The 15,049-nt window shown below is 34.2% G+C and overlaps 1 protein-coding gene across 1 annotated transcript in view; it reads left to right on the top strand.

Moving 5' to 3' along the window:
• Nucleotides 1-15,049, top strand: part of LOC145670248 (uncharacterized) — a 276,166-nt gene that overhangs the window by 177,198 nt on the left and 83,919 nt on the right. Inside the window, exon 2 of the mRNA XM_081738660.1 lies at nt 14,144-14,377. Within this exon, the coding sequence (XP_081594786.1) occupies nt 14,144-14,377 (234 nt within the window). The remainder of the gene's footprint in view (nt 1-14,143; nt 14,378-15,049) is intronic.

Genomic DNA, 15,049 nt, shown 5'->3' with positions numbered 1-15,049 from the left:
GAAGAATATACTTAAATGCAAAAGTTATGTAATGTCATTTTTTTTAAACAATGGACATGCACTTTGGAATGCCAGAATACTACTGACACACACGCTATATATCTCAGAAGGAAGAACGATGCATTGTAATAGAACAAACGAGGGTATCAAAATAAGTGGATCATAAAGTGGTACATCAGTATTGTATAATAGAATTTCTATATAAGTTGCATTATACAAGTATTTCTAACGAAAGTGCACCCAGTATTGGCCCTTATGGTACACAAAAAGATGAGCAAACAGACGAATAATGAAACAAGAATTTTAGAAATGATCCAAAAAAAAAAAAAAGTGATCAAAAGATTGCGGTCTTTGTCAATAATTAGTGTTTGGATCAGGGGTCACAAAATTTTTGAACGGATCTAAGTCGAGTTTTCGTATTTCCTACGGAACAAGCACATCATACTGAGTTAAGTGATAGTATGGGTTTGGTTAGTCTATATGTAGTTCTCCAGATATAAGGCGTAAGTACAAGAAAAGTTTTGATTGAAATATATCGGATCTTGGATTAGGGGCCACAATATTTGAACGAATTTTCGTATTTTCTACGGAATAAGCACATCGTACTGAGTTAAGTGATAGTTTTGGGTTTGGCTACACTATATGTAGTTCTCCAGATATAAGGTGTGCAAGAAAATTTTTGATTGAAATATATTGGATCTTTTGATCCAAAAGTTTACATAACACAAAACATCCACGATGCGTTTGCCACCAAGTATATATATAATTCAGATAAATTGGATCGAACATTCTAGGGTGGACGATGCTGCATATGGGAAATATACAGTGCTACATATGGGAAATATGCAGTGTGTCCCAATGAAATGTATACACTCTTTGAATTACTGTAACACTAATAATTATTGTGATACAGAAAAGTGCCAAAATTCAAATGTAATGTGAACAAATGTAGAAACCAGCCATTTATAGGAACTCTTCAAATTGTTGGTTATTGTGGTCCAGACACAGCTGGCGGATGGAACCCTAAACGTTCCTAATCGTTGCAATTGGTATTTGGGCACATTCATTTTCAATGACTGCTTTAAAATCATTAGTTATGGCTCGACCTGTAATATAAACATTGTGTTTGACATGCCTTGGATTGGTCAATCTGTTTCCTCGACTTTAATCCCATCAAGCACGTTTAGGATGATATGAGGAGACATCTTGCAGTACGTCCAGATGCACTAAGGACCATCCAGCAGTTATATCTGTCAACAATGCTAATAAAGTAATGGAATTTCATACCAGAACAATTCATTATCAATCTTATGAGCAGTATTTGAGCAATTTCCAGAGCGTGCATCTGTTAATGGTGATCAGAGAGCCTTTTAAGGATCATTAAAATCTATCTGTAATGTTAGGAAGATCATCATGAGTCACAGTGCTTTCACTGTGAGTTATTGGCTCTGTAGAAAAGTGCCGTTTGGGAGTGACACAGCATGTGAAACTTACTTTCGTCCTTAAGTTTTGCTCACTAGTATAGTTTTATTATTTTTCCGACAAACATATTAAATTTTAGAAAATTTCATTTGATTTATAGTTGTCAAAAATTAGATAAAGTCCATATTAAAATTCACTAAACAACAGTGAATTTCCGTGAACAGTAATTGAAACTTGTGGTTAGGCCCTCTGATAAAAATTAACAAAACGTGTCGTCAATAATAATAATATAATAATTAAACATTATGTTAAGAAAACTCCAAACCCTAGCCCAAACCAAAAGTAAGTTGATATCATGTCAAATATTAATTCAACTCTTGTGAAAATGAGAGACAGTGAGTCACTGGTAGTGTTTCCCTCTGGTGTGAGTAGTCTTAAGGTTTGATTCAAAGCAATGCATTTGTAGGGACAACTTTGTTGGTTCTCTTGTTTCATTCTACGTTCGTATCGCATTAATCATTCACTTTCATTAATCATTCATCTCCTTGAGCCTAGAGGGCATATCCAAGATTTCATTTTATTTCCCCATATTAAGAACTAGCAAAATACATGTTCTTGGCACGGAAGAATACGTTTCATTTTGGACATAAAGAGGTGAATTTGGATTTAAACGGCATCGAAAGTGTCACTGTTAATCTCAGTGACCCCGAAAACTATGGATTCAACACTAATATAGGCCATTTTCGGTCATTTTTAAATATCTCCCCCTCCTCTGCCCTAAGTTGCACCGTCAAAGTGAAATGATTATAACCATTTCAGGCTCGAACTTCATCTATGTTGATTTTTTTTTTAAAATCGAGATTGGCCTCGTGGTTCAAGAGTTAAGTTTTATTTATTTTTATATATCTCCAGTCTCCCCCAACCCTACGTTATGCCGTCAAAGAAAAATTATAAAAATCATCCCAAACCCGAACCTCATCTATGTGGAAAATCTGATCGAGATAGGTCGGGTAGTTCAAGTGATACGAAGTCACAATCATAGTGATTTTCATTTTTATGTATATAGATTAGTGCATTCCACGGATAAGAATAAGTTAAATTTTATATTAACAAAGTGAACCGCATTAACATTATACTTGAATCTGATAGTAAAATCGAGCTAAACATTCATACGCGTCTTTGCTGTGGAAACCTAGGTTTGATTTCTGGTGAGGATTTATGTGATTTGGTTCCCACGCTGAATGTCTACGTCTCATATAGCTTCGCTGCTGAAAGGGACGCTAAACTCTATCCGACCGACCTAATTGAGCTAAAAATTCTGTCTCATATAGCCTCGGTGCTGGAAAGGGAAATTAAAGTACAATCAGCTAAACAATCGAGCTAAAAATTGTATCATATAGCCTCGGTCCTGGAAAGGGACATTAAAGTACAATCAGCGAAGCAATCGAGCTAAAATAGGGATTTCATATAGCCTTGATGCTGGAAAGAGGCTTTACCTAGGTAAAGTGCAATCAGCTAACCAATCGAGCTAAAAGTTCTGTCTCATAATAGCCTTAATGCTGGAAAGGGGTATTAAACTGCAATCAGTTAACCAATCGAGCTAAAAGGAAAATGAACATCGCGTTTAGAATAAATACAACTTGATTTTTAAGTTTAGTTGAACCGTGTGATAATAACACTAGTTAACAAATTTAAACTTTTTGTTTGTTACATGAGAAAAATCACCTGATCTTAAAGGAACTTTTTGCGCTGAATTCGAATATGCACTCGGTTTCTCTCCATCACGTACAGTTTTCCCGTAACAGAGGGATCTTCGGGAAATTCCCTCAAAAATTTCCCTTTTTCAGATATTTTATTCCCCTAGCTCCTGTCCCCTTACATATAGTAACATAGAAATTATACCTAAGTATACCTTGATTTATATTTAATAAACCCTAAAAGTTTCGTAAAAATCGCTTTGTTCTTTCTAGAGAAATAAATATATTTGTATGTATACTGTGTGCACTGTTTATTGCACCTGATAGTAATGCTTTCAGATCTCCTGAGTTGGGGTAAAAACGATTTGCTTTTAAAAAGGACAGTGTAGATCCATTACGCCATCGGTGAAACTAGCATATTATATATATTTCGGATGTCGTGTGGGAGATCAGGACAAAACTTGGGCACCCAACATAATTTGTGCGTCGTGCTACGTCACTTTACTTGCATGGGCCAAAGGGAAACGGAGGTTCATGAAATTTGCTGTACCAATGGTGTGGAGAGAACCCACCAACCATCTGGATGATTGTTATTTTTGTCTCACAGTAGTTAAGGGACATTCTAAAAAAAGCAAATACACAATAAGTTATCCCAACGTTAAATCCGCAATTAGACCTATTCCGCACGGGGATGAACTTCCACTTCCCGAGACCCCTACCAACTGGGAAGAGATATGGCCAAAAGACTCTGATGATGATCATGACCTTGATGAACCATCGACATCAACATGTACATCCAAGGATCCAACGTTCATCCCTGACTGTGTTCGCGAGCCACATTTCATCCGGCAATGTGAACTTAATGACCTAATCCGTGATTTGCACCTGACAAAACAAGAGGCGGAACTTCTGGGATGAAGGCTCCTGCAGTGGAACTTATTGGATGCAGAAACGAACATATCAGTGTACAGGAAAAGGCATGTTCAATTTTCAAGCTATTTCTCAATGCAAGATAATGTGTGCGTATGTACGGATATAAATGGGTTGATGGCGGAGCTAGGAATTCCTTACGTTCCAGAAGAATGGAGGTTATTTATCGACGCATCAAAGGTCAGCCTTAAAGCTGTCCTTTTACATAATGGAAATAAAAAACCTTCTATACCACTTGCGCACTCAGTGAAGATTAAGGAATCATATGACACCATGTCAACTTTGCTAAATCTTATAAATTACAAGGACCCTTGTGTGCAAATATGTTGTGATCTCAAGGTAGTTGGTATTTTATTAGGACTGCAGTGCGGTTACACGAAGTACCAATGTTTTTTTATGTTTATGGGATAGCCGAGCTGATGACAAACATTATGAAGTGAAGGAATGGGAACCTAGAGTGAATTACGTACCTGGAGAATGCAACGTCAAATACGCTCCTTTGGTAGATCCTAATAAGATATTACTACCGCCACTTCATATCAAGTTAGGACTTATGAAAAACTTTGTCAAAGCCATGGACTCATCTGGTGAAGGTTTCAAGTATTTGCGAGATAAGTTCCCTAACCTGAGTGATGCTAAGATTTCAGCGGGAGTGTTTATTGGTCCCCAAATTAGGAAATTAATGCTTGATGATAGCTTTGACAGCAAGTTAAACAGTGCTGAGCTAGCTGCCTGGACAGCATTTAAGTGTGTTGTGCGCAACTTTCTGGGCAATAACAAAGCTGAGAGTTACACAGAAATCGTACAGGACATGATACAGAAATACAAAGAGTTGGGTTGTAGGATGTCTTTAAAAATCCACTTTTTGCACTCCCACCTCAGCTTCTTTCCTGCTAACCTAGGTGCTCTCAGCGACGAACAGGGGGAAAGATTCCACCAAGATATAATGGCAATGGAGAAAAGGTACCAGGGACGATGGGATCCTTCAATGATGGGGGACTATTGTTGGGGTCTTGTTAGAGAATGCAACATTTCTTACAAAAGAAGGAAGTAGTGTACGTTTTTGTAACCCAATGGAAGTTTCATATATTGTGATAGTTTTGATTGTCTTTTCATGACCTTTTGGTACATTTGTATTATTGTTTATTGTAAATTGTCACACTTGTAAATTATATTGTATTATATTTTATATATGTGTTTGTGGTAATAAAGCAAAACGTTTTACCTCAACTTAAGAGATCTGAAAGCATTACTATAAGGTGCAATAAACAGTACACACAATATACATACAAACATATTTATTTCTCTAGAAAGAATAAAGCGATTATTACGAAACTTGAAGGGTTTGTTAAATATGAATCAAAGTATACTTAGGTATAATTTCTATGTTAGTATATGCAAGGGGACAAGATCTTGGGGTGTAAAATAAACGAAAAGGGAAATTTTTGAGGGATTTTCCCGAAAATCCCTCTGTTAGGGAAAATCGTACGTGATGGAGAAAAACCGAGTGCATATTCGAATTCAGCGCAAAAAGTTCCTTTAAGAACAGGTATTTCCTTTTATGTAACAAAACCTTTGTTAACTAGTGTAATTTAATAAATCCCGTAAAAGTAAATTAAACTACTCGGTAAGATAAATTCAACACTACATTTAAAGAATTTAAGCTTTATGAGAGGCAGTAATTTGACACTGGTTAAAGAAAAGAAACTGTAAATTCATAGCTGGAATTCAAGGTATTCCAAATCTCAAATCGTTTTAGGTATTTTCTAACATATACTTCAGCCATGAAATACAGCCACTTTTTCTTTCCTAATTCTTTTAAGACGCGGCAGACAAAATGAAAGCATTTATCCACCACTTAACACCTTTTATTTTAACGATTATGCAAACATTAAAAGAATGTCATTTCCTCGTTTAAGAAAAACTTAAAGGTTTTATTCTGGGTCATCATTAAATTAAGAGTATGAAGAGAGAAAGAATTCAACGGTTTGTTATACAATAATTTCGTATTCTTTTATAGCGTGCCTTTAATAGTGAGAAACAGGAAGTTCTTTTGTTATAGGAAATATAGTACAGTTGCCCTTGAGCAAATAGAAGGGAAGTGTTGGTAAGAATTTCGTAAGGAATTGAAGAAGACACTGTTATCAACACCTCTTTTTCCATTGTATGTAATAATAATATTAATGTAATTTAGAAAAGGTGAGAAAACAATATCGAAAGTATGTATTTCCTGGTTGCATGCTAAAATAAAATTTGTTATATATATATTGAGGCAAGTTACAGTTCATGTATACGAGTCTGTATTCTATCACTTTCCCATTTTCCAAATATTACGAGTTTAAGGAAATTTGTTGTCAAGAGTGATTCAGTCAATGCCTCCAATATTTGTGTCTTAAGCACGTGTATATATACGAGGGCTAGTCAAGAAAGACTTGGACTGATTTTTTTTTCTAGGCAATTTATTATTACTCAGCAACAGGCACATGATCCTTTTCAAAGTAGTCCCCGCCCATTTGAATGCACTTTTTCATTCGAGTCTTCCAGTCCTCAAACACGTGTCGCAGGCCATTCTTTGAGAGGTCCTTCAAAACCGCCTCCGATGCCTTCAGAACCTCGGAATTATCGGAGAAGCGGCGTCCACGCAGTCTGGATTTTAGGGCAGGGAATAGAAAAAAGTTGCACGGTGCGGTAGGGGTCTCCACCATCCTCAAACCTTTGCAACAGCTCCCTGCAAGTCTCCACTCGAACGGCCTACTGCTCTGGTGTCAGGAGTCGCGGAATCCATCGCGCACACACTCGGCTCATGTGGAGGTGGTCATGCAAAATTTTGAAGGCACTGCCATGAGATATGCGTAGTGCGGCTGCCAGATCGTCGATACTGATGCGGCGATCTTCTCTAACAATGACTGCTGCCGTGTTAATGTTCACCTCAGTAACAGCTGACGCTGATACACCTGGTCCACCAGCTTTCGTGATTGTCATTCGGCCCTCTTTAAACTCTTTGAACCACCAGAACACGGTACTTCGTGGCAGAGCGTCATCTTTGTAGGCTGCTCTCAACATTCCTAGAGTTTCTGTTGCACTTTTCCCCAGGCGATAGCAGAACCGTATAGACGCAAATTGTTCATCTCGTAATGACTCCATTTCTTCTACAGGCGACTTCTAGAAGCGGCGCAGAACATCACCTGCAATAAAAAGTCGTGGTTACCAAACATGCAATGATTTCTTAACAACATTTTATATATATGCACAGCAAGACCCACCCTACTTGTATGCCAAACTATGAAGCTCCAGCGTTAACAGAACTGCCGGGAAAAAAATCAGTCCAAGTCTTTCTTGACTTGCCCTCGTAGAGATTTTTAATCCAATGATAATAATCCTTGTAGTGGTCTAGGGATTGCAACTTTACCAGGAATGCATGCTTTCTGATACTAATTAAAGGAATAACCGTCTAAAAGAATACATTTTTATATTCAAATTTTTATATCATTTATCTCGGATTTGATTTTCAGATTAGCGTTCCTTTCAGCAAAGGCTATATGAGACGTGGGCTTACAGTTTAATGTGGAATCCGCACCACGTGAGCTCCCGCCGGGAATCGAACGCCATCATTGATCTCTGTCAAGGATATGACTTCTCGATATTATAAAAAGTTAGAATGTTTTAAATCGAGGGAGTAATATTTGACATATGTGCATTGCATGTTTTGGAACTAATTCTTAGTACTTGTGCTTATGGCGTCTCTAATCCTTTTCACCACTTCCTAATTTTCAGTGTTCCATATATCCTTGTGTATTCATAGTATGTTTTCAATCCTAATTCGTTACTTAGATTCCTTAAATTTCCCTTGATCCATACATATTTGTGTATTCATAATACGTCTAATCCATTTAAATTCCATAAATTTCTACTGTTATATGTATCGTTGTATATTCATACTACTGTATATCTAATACAAATACTCCACTTAAATTCCATAATTTCCAGTGTTCTATGTATCTTTGTGTATTTGTAGGATCTCGGATTCTAATTATTTACTTAATTCCGTAAATTTCTACTTTTCCATGTATCCTTATGTATTCATAGTATCTATAATCCTAATTCTTCACTTAAATCCTTTAAAGTTTCCTTGTTGCATATATCTATGTGTATTCGTAGAATTTACTACTACTAATTCTTTAGTTAATTCCATAATTTTTTATTGTTTGATGTATCCTTGTGTATTCATAGTATTGTGTATCTAATATTAACTCTTCACTCAACTCCATAATTTCCAGTGTCCCGTGTATCATTGTGTACTTTTAGGGTCTCTAATTCTAATTCTTTACTTAATTCCATAAATTTCTACTGTTCCATGTATCTTTGTGTATTCATAGTACAGTATATCTAATACTAATTATCCACTTAAACTCCATAATTTCCAACGTTCCATATATCTTTGTGTATTCGTAGGGTCTCTAATCCTAATTCTCCACTTAAATACCTTAAATTTCTACTGTTTCATGTATCCTTGCGTATTTATAGTACTGTCCAATTAATTCTCCACTCAAACTCCATAATTTCCAGTGTTAGATGTATCTTTATGAATTTGTAGGATCTCTAATCCTAATTCTCCTCTTCAATTCCTTAATTTCCGTGTACCATATATCCTTGTATTCATAGTAGCTGTAATCCTAATTCTCCACTTAAACTTCCAAAACTTTTCATGCTGTATATCCTTGTGAACTCCATGAAAAAGAAAGTGACCATCTTACCAATACTTTCTTAGCTTGCGTTAGTGATCCTGAAGGGAGCAATGCTAGGGATATGAACTTATAATGTGCCTTCGGGCATGTTATTCAGAGGGAAGAAGAACGTTCGTATATGTGTTTAAATTAATGACTGTTCAAATTAAGTGTGTGCTTTCTGTTTGTTTAATTATTTATTCAGTTCTGCAACTGAATAACAATAATATACAGGAGAATGAGTGCCAGCCATGACTGATTCCCTACTCCCTATTTTTCTTTTATGTTATTGTTCATATACAAAATTTAAGGTGGATTAGTTTTATAAAATTAATTTAAAGTGAAAACAAATTAGGAAATCTCCATGTTTATATTCCATTAGTCATATATAATGGTTGAGTTGGAGTTTATCGTCGCTTTCGGCAGCAAGGCGAAATGTAGCTTTACGTGAAATCCGAACCATATGTGCTCCCACCAGGAATTGGGCCCAGATCTTGAGTCAATGTATGAAATACATTAGTTATGTAGATAAGATTCTTTTCCTTACTCGATCAAAAGTATTTCGTGAAAGTGTGACTTCTATATTAACTTAGTTATTATTTTTAAATTCAAGAATTTGAAATTCTAGTCGTGTCATATTTAAGTTGGATACTTTCGGAAATAAATTACAACAAACATATACTCGATGTGTATGTATGATTTAAAAAAAAATTGATTTGAATAGCAACATAAAAACGTTTCTAATGTTGCTCCATTTTCAGCGACGTATAAGAATCAAAAGGTTAAGTAATATCACTAGATTAGCAGTGTTTTTTTTTTTTTCAAATTCAACACACGTCTGTAGAGGTCGAAAGTAACAGGTACCATCTCATGTTATATTTGATTTTTAATTATGCAAGAAATAACCGTGGATGAATTTTTCCTTATCTTTAATGATAAAGTGTAGATATAATATTATGTATGAAACCTTTAGTGAAGGGCTGATGTACATTTCGCTAGCAAAGTTTTACATGAGCTGTTCTCTGCTTATTTGTATTAGGCTTTGGGGCTTTGATGACGGAATGAGATGATTTCATGTTTGCAAGTAAACTAAGATTTCGGCTATATTAAAAAATAGCCGCCACGCATATGAAATTATCGAAACGAAAAATTTGTTTTGGTAGTATATGATTGGGATATGTACACTCATGTCCAAAATGATTGTCGCATATCTATAACTGTCTTCGTGTAATAATATAATTTTATAATGATTTTGCAGGATACTTTTAATACTAATATTATGTGCATAACCGGGAAATGTATATTTGTGGTCAATTTCATAGGAAAAGTGTTATAAATACGAAAATTAGAAAGAGTAAAACAAAATGTTGCTAAATGGGTAAGATAGATTTATTTTTGTTTTATTGTCCTTATTTACTGCTCTTTTCACATGAAATTTGCCACATACATGTCTTTGCCGATTATACACATACTAATATTATAAGAAATACCGGACGAATTCGTTATCAAATTATATTCCTACAACAACATATTTATAGACATGCGACAATAATTTTGGACATGAGTGTACGTCAGAAAGTTTAGATGGTCCATCTAGTTTCCTTCTATCGATAAAAATTGGCAAGTATTCAAATTTGGAAGTATTTGACCTAATTTATTCTCTTTGAAGAGACTTTTTGGCTTTATATTATACTCTATGGGCCAGAAACATGGACATTGCGACAGTTATGAAAAAAAAAATACTAGAAGCCTTCCAAATGTGGGCTAGAGAAGAATGTCGAGAATTGGTTGGGTCGAACAGAAAACGAATGAGAAGGGTTTATAAATAGTGTGAGGAAAAGAACAGTTTTAGATGTAAGTTTAAAGAGGAAGAGAAACTGGTTGGAACGTAGACTTAGAAATAATTCTATCCTGAAGGACGTGTTACAAAGTATGGCGGTAGAAGAAAAGGGAGGGGCGAAAGAGGCTACATGGATGGTACTAAAGCCGAAAGTTTAGCTGAATATTATGTCCGTGGAAGCTTATCAGTTGTGGAAAACGATCTACCAATAGTAGTAGAATACCTATGATGATGATAATGCCCTTTTGTAATGTCTTTAGTGAAAGAAAATAAGGAAAAACTTTATTAGATGGAAAAAGAGTACAGATGAGTGAATGGATATAGAAAATAAAACCTGCAGTATATTCCGCTTGATAATATACACAACACTACGTATTTATCTATCACATTATTATTGGAGTCACTGGTTATTCTTCCATTGATTTAATAAAGCATTGCACACTACCTTATAACATTGGTCTGCTCATGTATAAACTTCTTATTACAATAACATTGAACGAAGTGGTAACATTACTAACCGAAAAAGATGGTTACACAGTTATCGACTAAAGATCATAGCAGCTGTATACACACTGTATAAAATATATGGTTTTCTTTTTTTCACACTGTACATAATATGTGCGTGTTATATATTGATTTAAATGTTACCTATTGCAAGAACTGTCTTAATGCTGCTGGTTTAGCCTAGATAGGCGATATGAAATCAAATATAACCTTGGAATTCTATGCCAATTTATAGAAGTAAACTAATGAATTATTAAAATTTAACTTTATTTACTTCTTCACTTGAAATACTAGCTAGATCTTAAAAAATAGAAATGAAAACTGGAATGTTCGGTGAAAGAGCGACCTCGACCTTTCGCAGCATTGCATCAGGTTTCATCTTTCTTTTGACATCTTGGCCTTTTATGAGTATTAATTCGTGATCGGTTACTGGTTATAATTGAATATCAACATTCTTTTACTGAGGTTAAGAAAATGGAAAGCAACAGATATGATATCTATCAGGTCCGGATTTTGTTGACCTATAACTTACAAAAGAATGACGTTTAAAATTATAGTATCTTTTTTTAAAAAATCTTAGAACTAATAAAACAAATTTAAAATTCCAGAGAAAATTTTTATTTCTCAGTAGTCATTAAGTGGCCTAATCACTGCGAAATTAACACACCGCTAATTTTACAGTACTTTTTTGATATCTTCAAACATATAAAAGAGAATCGAACGTGGAACAAGAGCGCGCTAGACAATATTATTTTGCATGAAGTACCGTTATCACGAGTCACCTAGTAGTTTTCCGTTTGCAGCCATTTAGAAAAGCGAAAATAAATGCTGATTTTATAAATGACTGGAAATTGAAAGAAGATAAATAAGTCGTGATAACGGTATCTCGTAAAATAATATTGTCTAGCGAGCTCTTGTTCCACTTTCCGATTAACTTTTATCTATTTGAAGATATCACATAATTACTGTAAAGTTAGCGGTATTTTAATTTCGCCGTGATGGGGCCTCTTGGTACATTTCTCAAAACCTTTGACATTTTGTAAGAAATTATATTCTGAAACTTTCAAAATTATTTTAGTTGTTTGCGACCCAGTGATAAATCTTACACAATTGATCCTACTTCGGAAAAGTTACTTGATAATTTTTACGCTTACAGTGAAACCACAAAATATAAAACAATAATTAGTCCTTGTATTTATATTATAAATTTACTTAATTACATTTTTAAAAAGTAGTTCAGCTACGATGCAAAAGTACACAAACAACAAACTTTATGGAATCCATAATAACCGTAATAGAGATAACTCGTACCTATTTGACGTTTTAGTTAGTGACTGTAAACATTCATAATCTTTCTTGGATGACAAACTTACATATATTTACCACGTTCCTTTCTTATATTTTTTATTCAGGTAACTAATACGCGTGCCTTCGTTGAACGTAGTCTCTGGTTCGATTGCTGCTGAGGTTTCTTGCCCCGGTTACAAATCCAAAGCTGTGGCTTTCATCCTACTTGTTTTATATCTTTTATAGCTTCAGTGCTGAAGAGTAACGTTAAACTAGGTTCAAACAATTTAATTATTTTTTTTAATCCATCAATGTTAATATAGTCGATGAGGATGTTCTATTTGAAGTAAATTAAATTATAATGAACTAAAGTTGCTTCAATTTCAGATAACCTGAACTTGAATCTTATTTGAAATATTTATTTCTATTAATCTTTCGGTTTTCAATGGTACTCATTGTTTTATAATATATTTATTATATTTATAATATATTTGTAATATATTTATTGTAATATCTTTTATTATATAATAATATGGATAAAAATAGTTATAAAATAACATTAAAAAATTACCATAAGTTTTATGACGACACAAAAGTGACATAAAGATAACATTATAACATACATATTTGAATCTCAGGTCTTGGACGTTTCCAAAACAAAATAAAGTTACATTTCAATAAAATGATGAATCCTACGAGTTATAATATTCTTATAGATGTGCACTGATAGAAATATATAATTGTTTAAAATAATCATAATGTTCTAGTGTTTACTAAATTTGGCTTTAAAACGGTCTCAAACTTGAAAACCTTTTTAAAAAATAAATTCTTTCGAAGAAATTTGTTAATTTTTGAACATTTTTCCTCATTTGAGTCGAACTCAGTAAAAGCACGCTAAAATTTTACTCTGCTTCTTTTAACCAAACACTTATGATAGTCTTGCTATTACTATGCATGATCTAAAATTCGACTGAAAGTATTATCATATGCTTTAAAATAACTACTTGAATTTCACATAACGTTTTGACAATTTTTCAAAATGTCTAGGTTATGCTGGAAAGAACACTCATTTTAAAGTTCTACAATACAACAGTTTTAAGGCAGTTACTTGCACTTTACAGCATATTTTGACATTTGTTCAAATCTGTAATACTGACAAGAACATTTATTTTTAAAGTTTACAATACCTTGACAATTACTTCAATTTTATAGAATATTTTGAAATTTCTTTTCAAAATTATGCTGGAAGCAGAATTTATTTTTAAAATTGACAATACGTAGGCAGTTTTGTCAATTACTTCAATCTGCCTTTTTGTTTCAAAATATTCATTGGAGAGAATATTCATTTGAAACTTCGACAATATATAGACAGTTACTTTAATTTTACAGCATATTTTGTCATTTTTGTTTCAAAATAATACAGAATTTAATTGATTTTAAGGTTTTTCGATACCTCAAAGATTAAAACATTTCCTTGAATTTCGAAATTAGTTTTGAAAAGAATACTCATTTTAAAGTTTTACAATACTTTGACTAAGCTCTCTCTCCTAAAGATAATATGCACAACCAATACAAATTTGAGAGAGTATTTTTCGAGGAAACTTTTTCTTGCCAAGCAAGGCTTTGTACATTTCGCAGTTGAAATCCGGAACATCTTTTAGATTTATTTTATACTAGAAAAGATATTTTAAAACTTTTTGCCAAATTTCTGATTTTCGCCCCTTTCATTTTCCTTTCAGAGCTTCAAAGATAAAGAGCAGGGAAAAGTGGTTGTGTACACGACAACAATGGGCATTGTTAGGGACACGTACCAGAAGTGTCTAAAAGTGAAGCAGATCCTACGAACGCTGCTTGTAAAATTCGAAGAAAGGGACGTCTATATGAGCAAAGAAGTGCAACAAGAAATTAAAGAGAGAATGCATTGTGAATTCATCCTTGTTCCTCAAGTATTTATGGAAGGCCAACACTTAGGGGTAAGTACTAACGTTTCTTCAAATTAGTTAATACTTGTACTTTTGACTTGATTTTGAAATTTTATATAGTTGTGCCATAAGTACTGTCCTTTATTCAAATAGGTAAAACGAAACAAAATTTTGTAGTACACTAAATCCTTTATTGCCACGTGTACTTTAGTACCAAAGAAAAGGAAAAAAACTAGTGTATTCAAAATTGCCTCCGCTGGCCTTCACACACATCTTTAATTATTGAGCATACTCGTCAATGGCTGCACGCACCACATCTTGGGGATATGGAAGCGCTGCTTTTACAAATCGGTCCTAAGCAACTCAATATTTTGGTGAGATTTCTTGCAGGTCTTTTCCTCTAAGTAGTCTCAAAGTTGGTAATCCAGCGGGTTGAGATCCGAGTTCCTAGAAGGCCAATCCTCAGCGGCTATGAAGTGGGGGAACATTATTGGCTAACCACTGCTGGTTCATCTTCGTCTCATGAGCCGGCGCGGAGTCTTGCTGGATTGTCCATAGTAAATGTAAAGTAATCAGTTAAACACAGAAAAATTACCAAAAATGAACAGGAATAGCTGATTTTTTTTATGAGAAAAGGAAAGAAATGTACCAAGTTCACAAAAGACAGAATTTCGACAAATGTTGTATGACTACCCCATCAAACTGGTCGATTTTGGCTGCTTG

Source organism: Thermobia domestica, chromosome 14 (genome assembly GCF_964235325.1).
Source record: "Thermobia domestica chromosome 14, izTheDome1.hap1.1, whole genome shotgun sequence".
Lineage (NCBI taxonomy): Eukaryota > Metazoa > Arthropoda > Insecta > Zygentoma > Lepismatidae > Thermobia > Thermobia domestica.
This window is presented reverse-complemented; position numbering and strand designations above follow the sequence as displayed.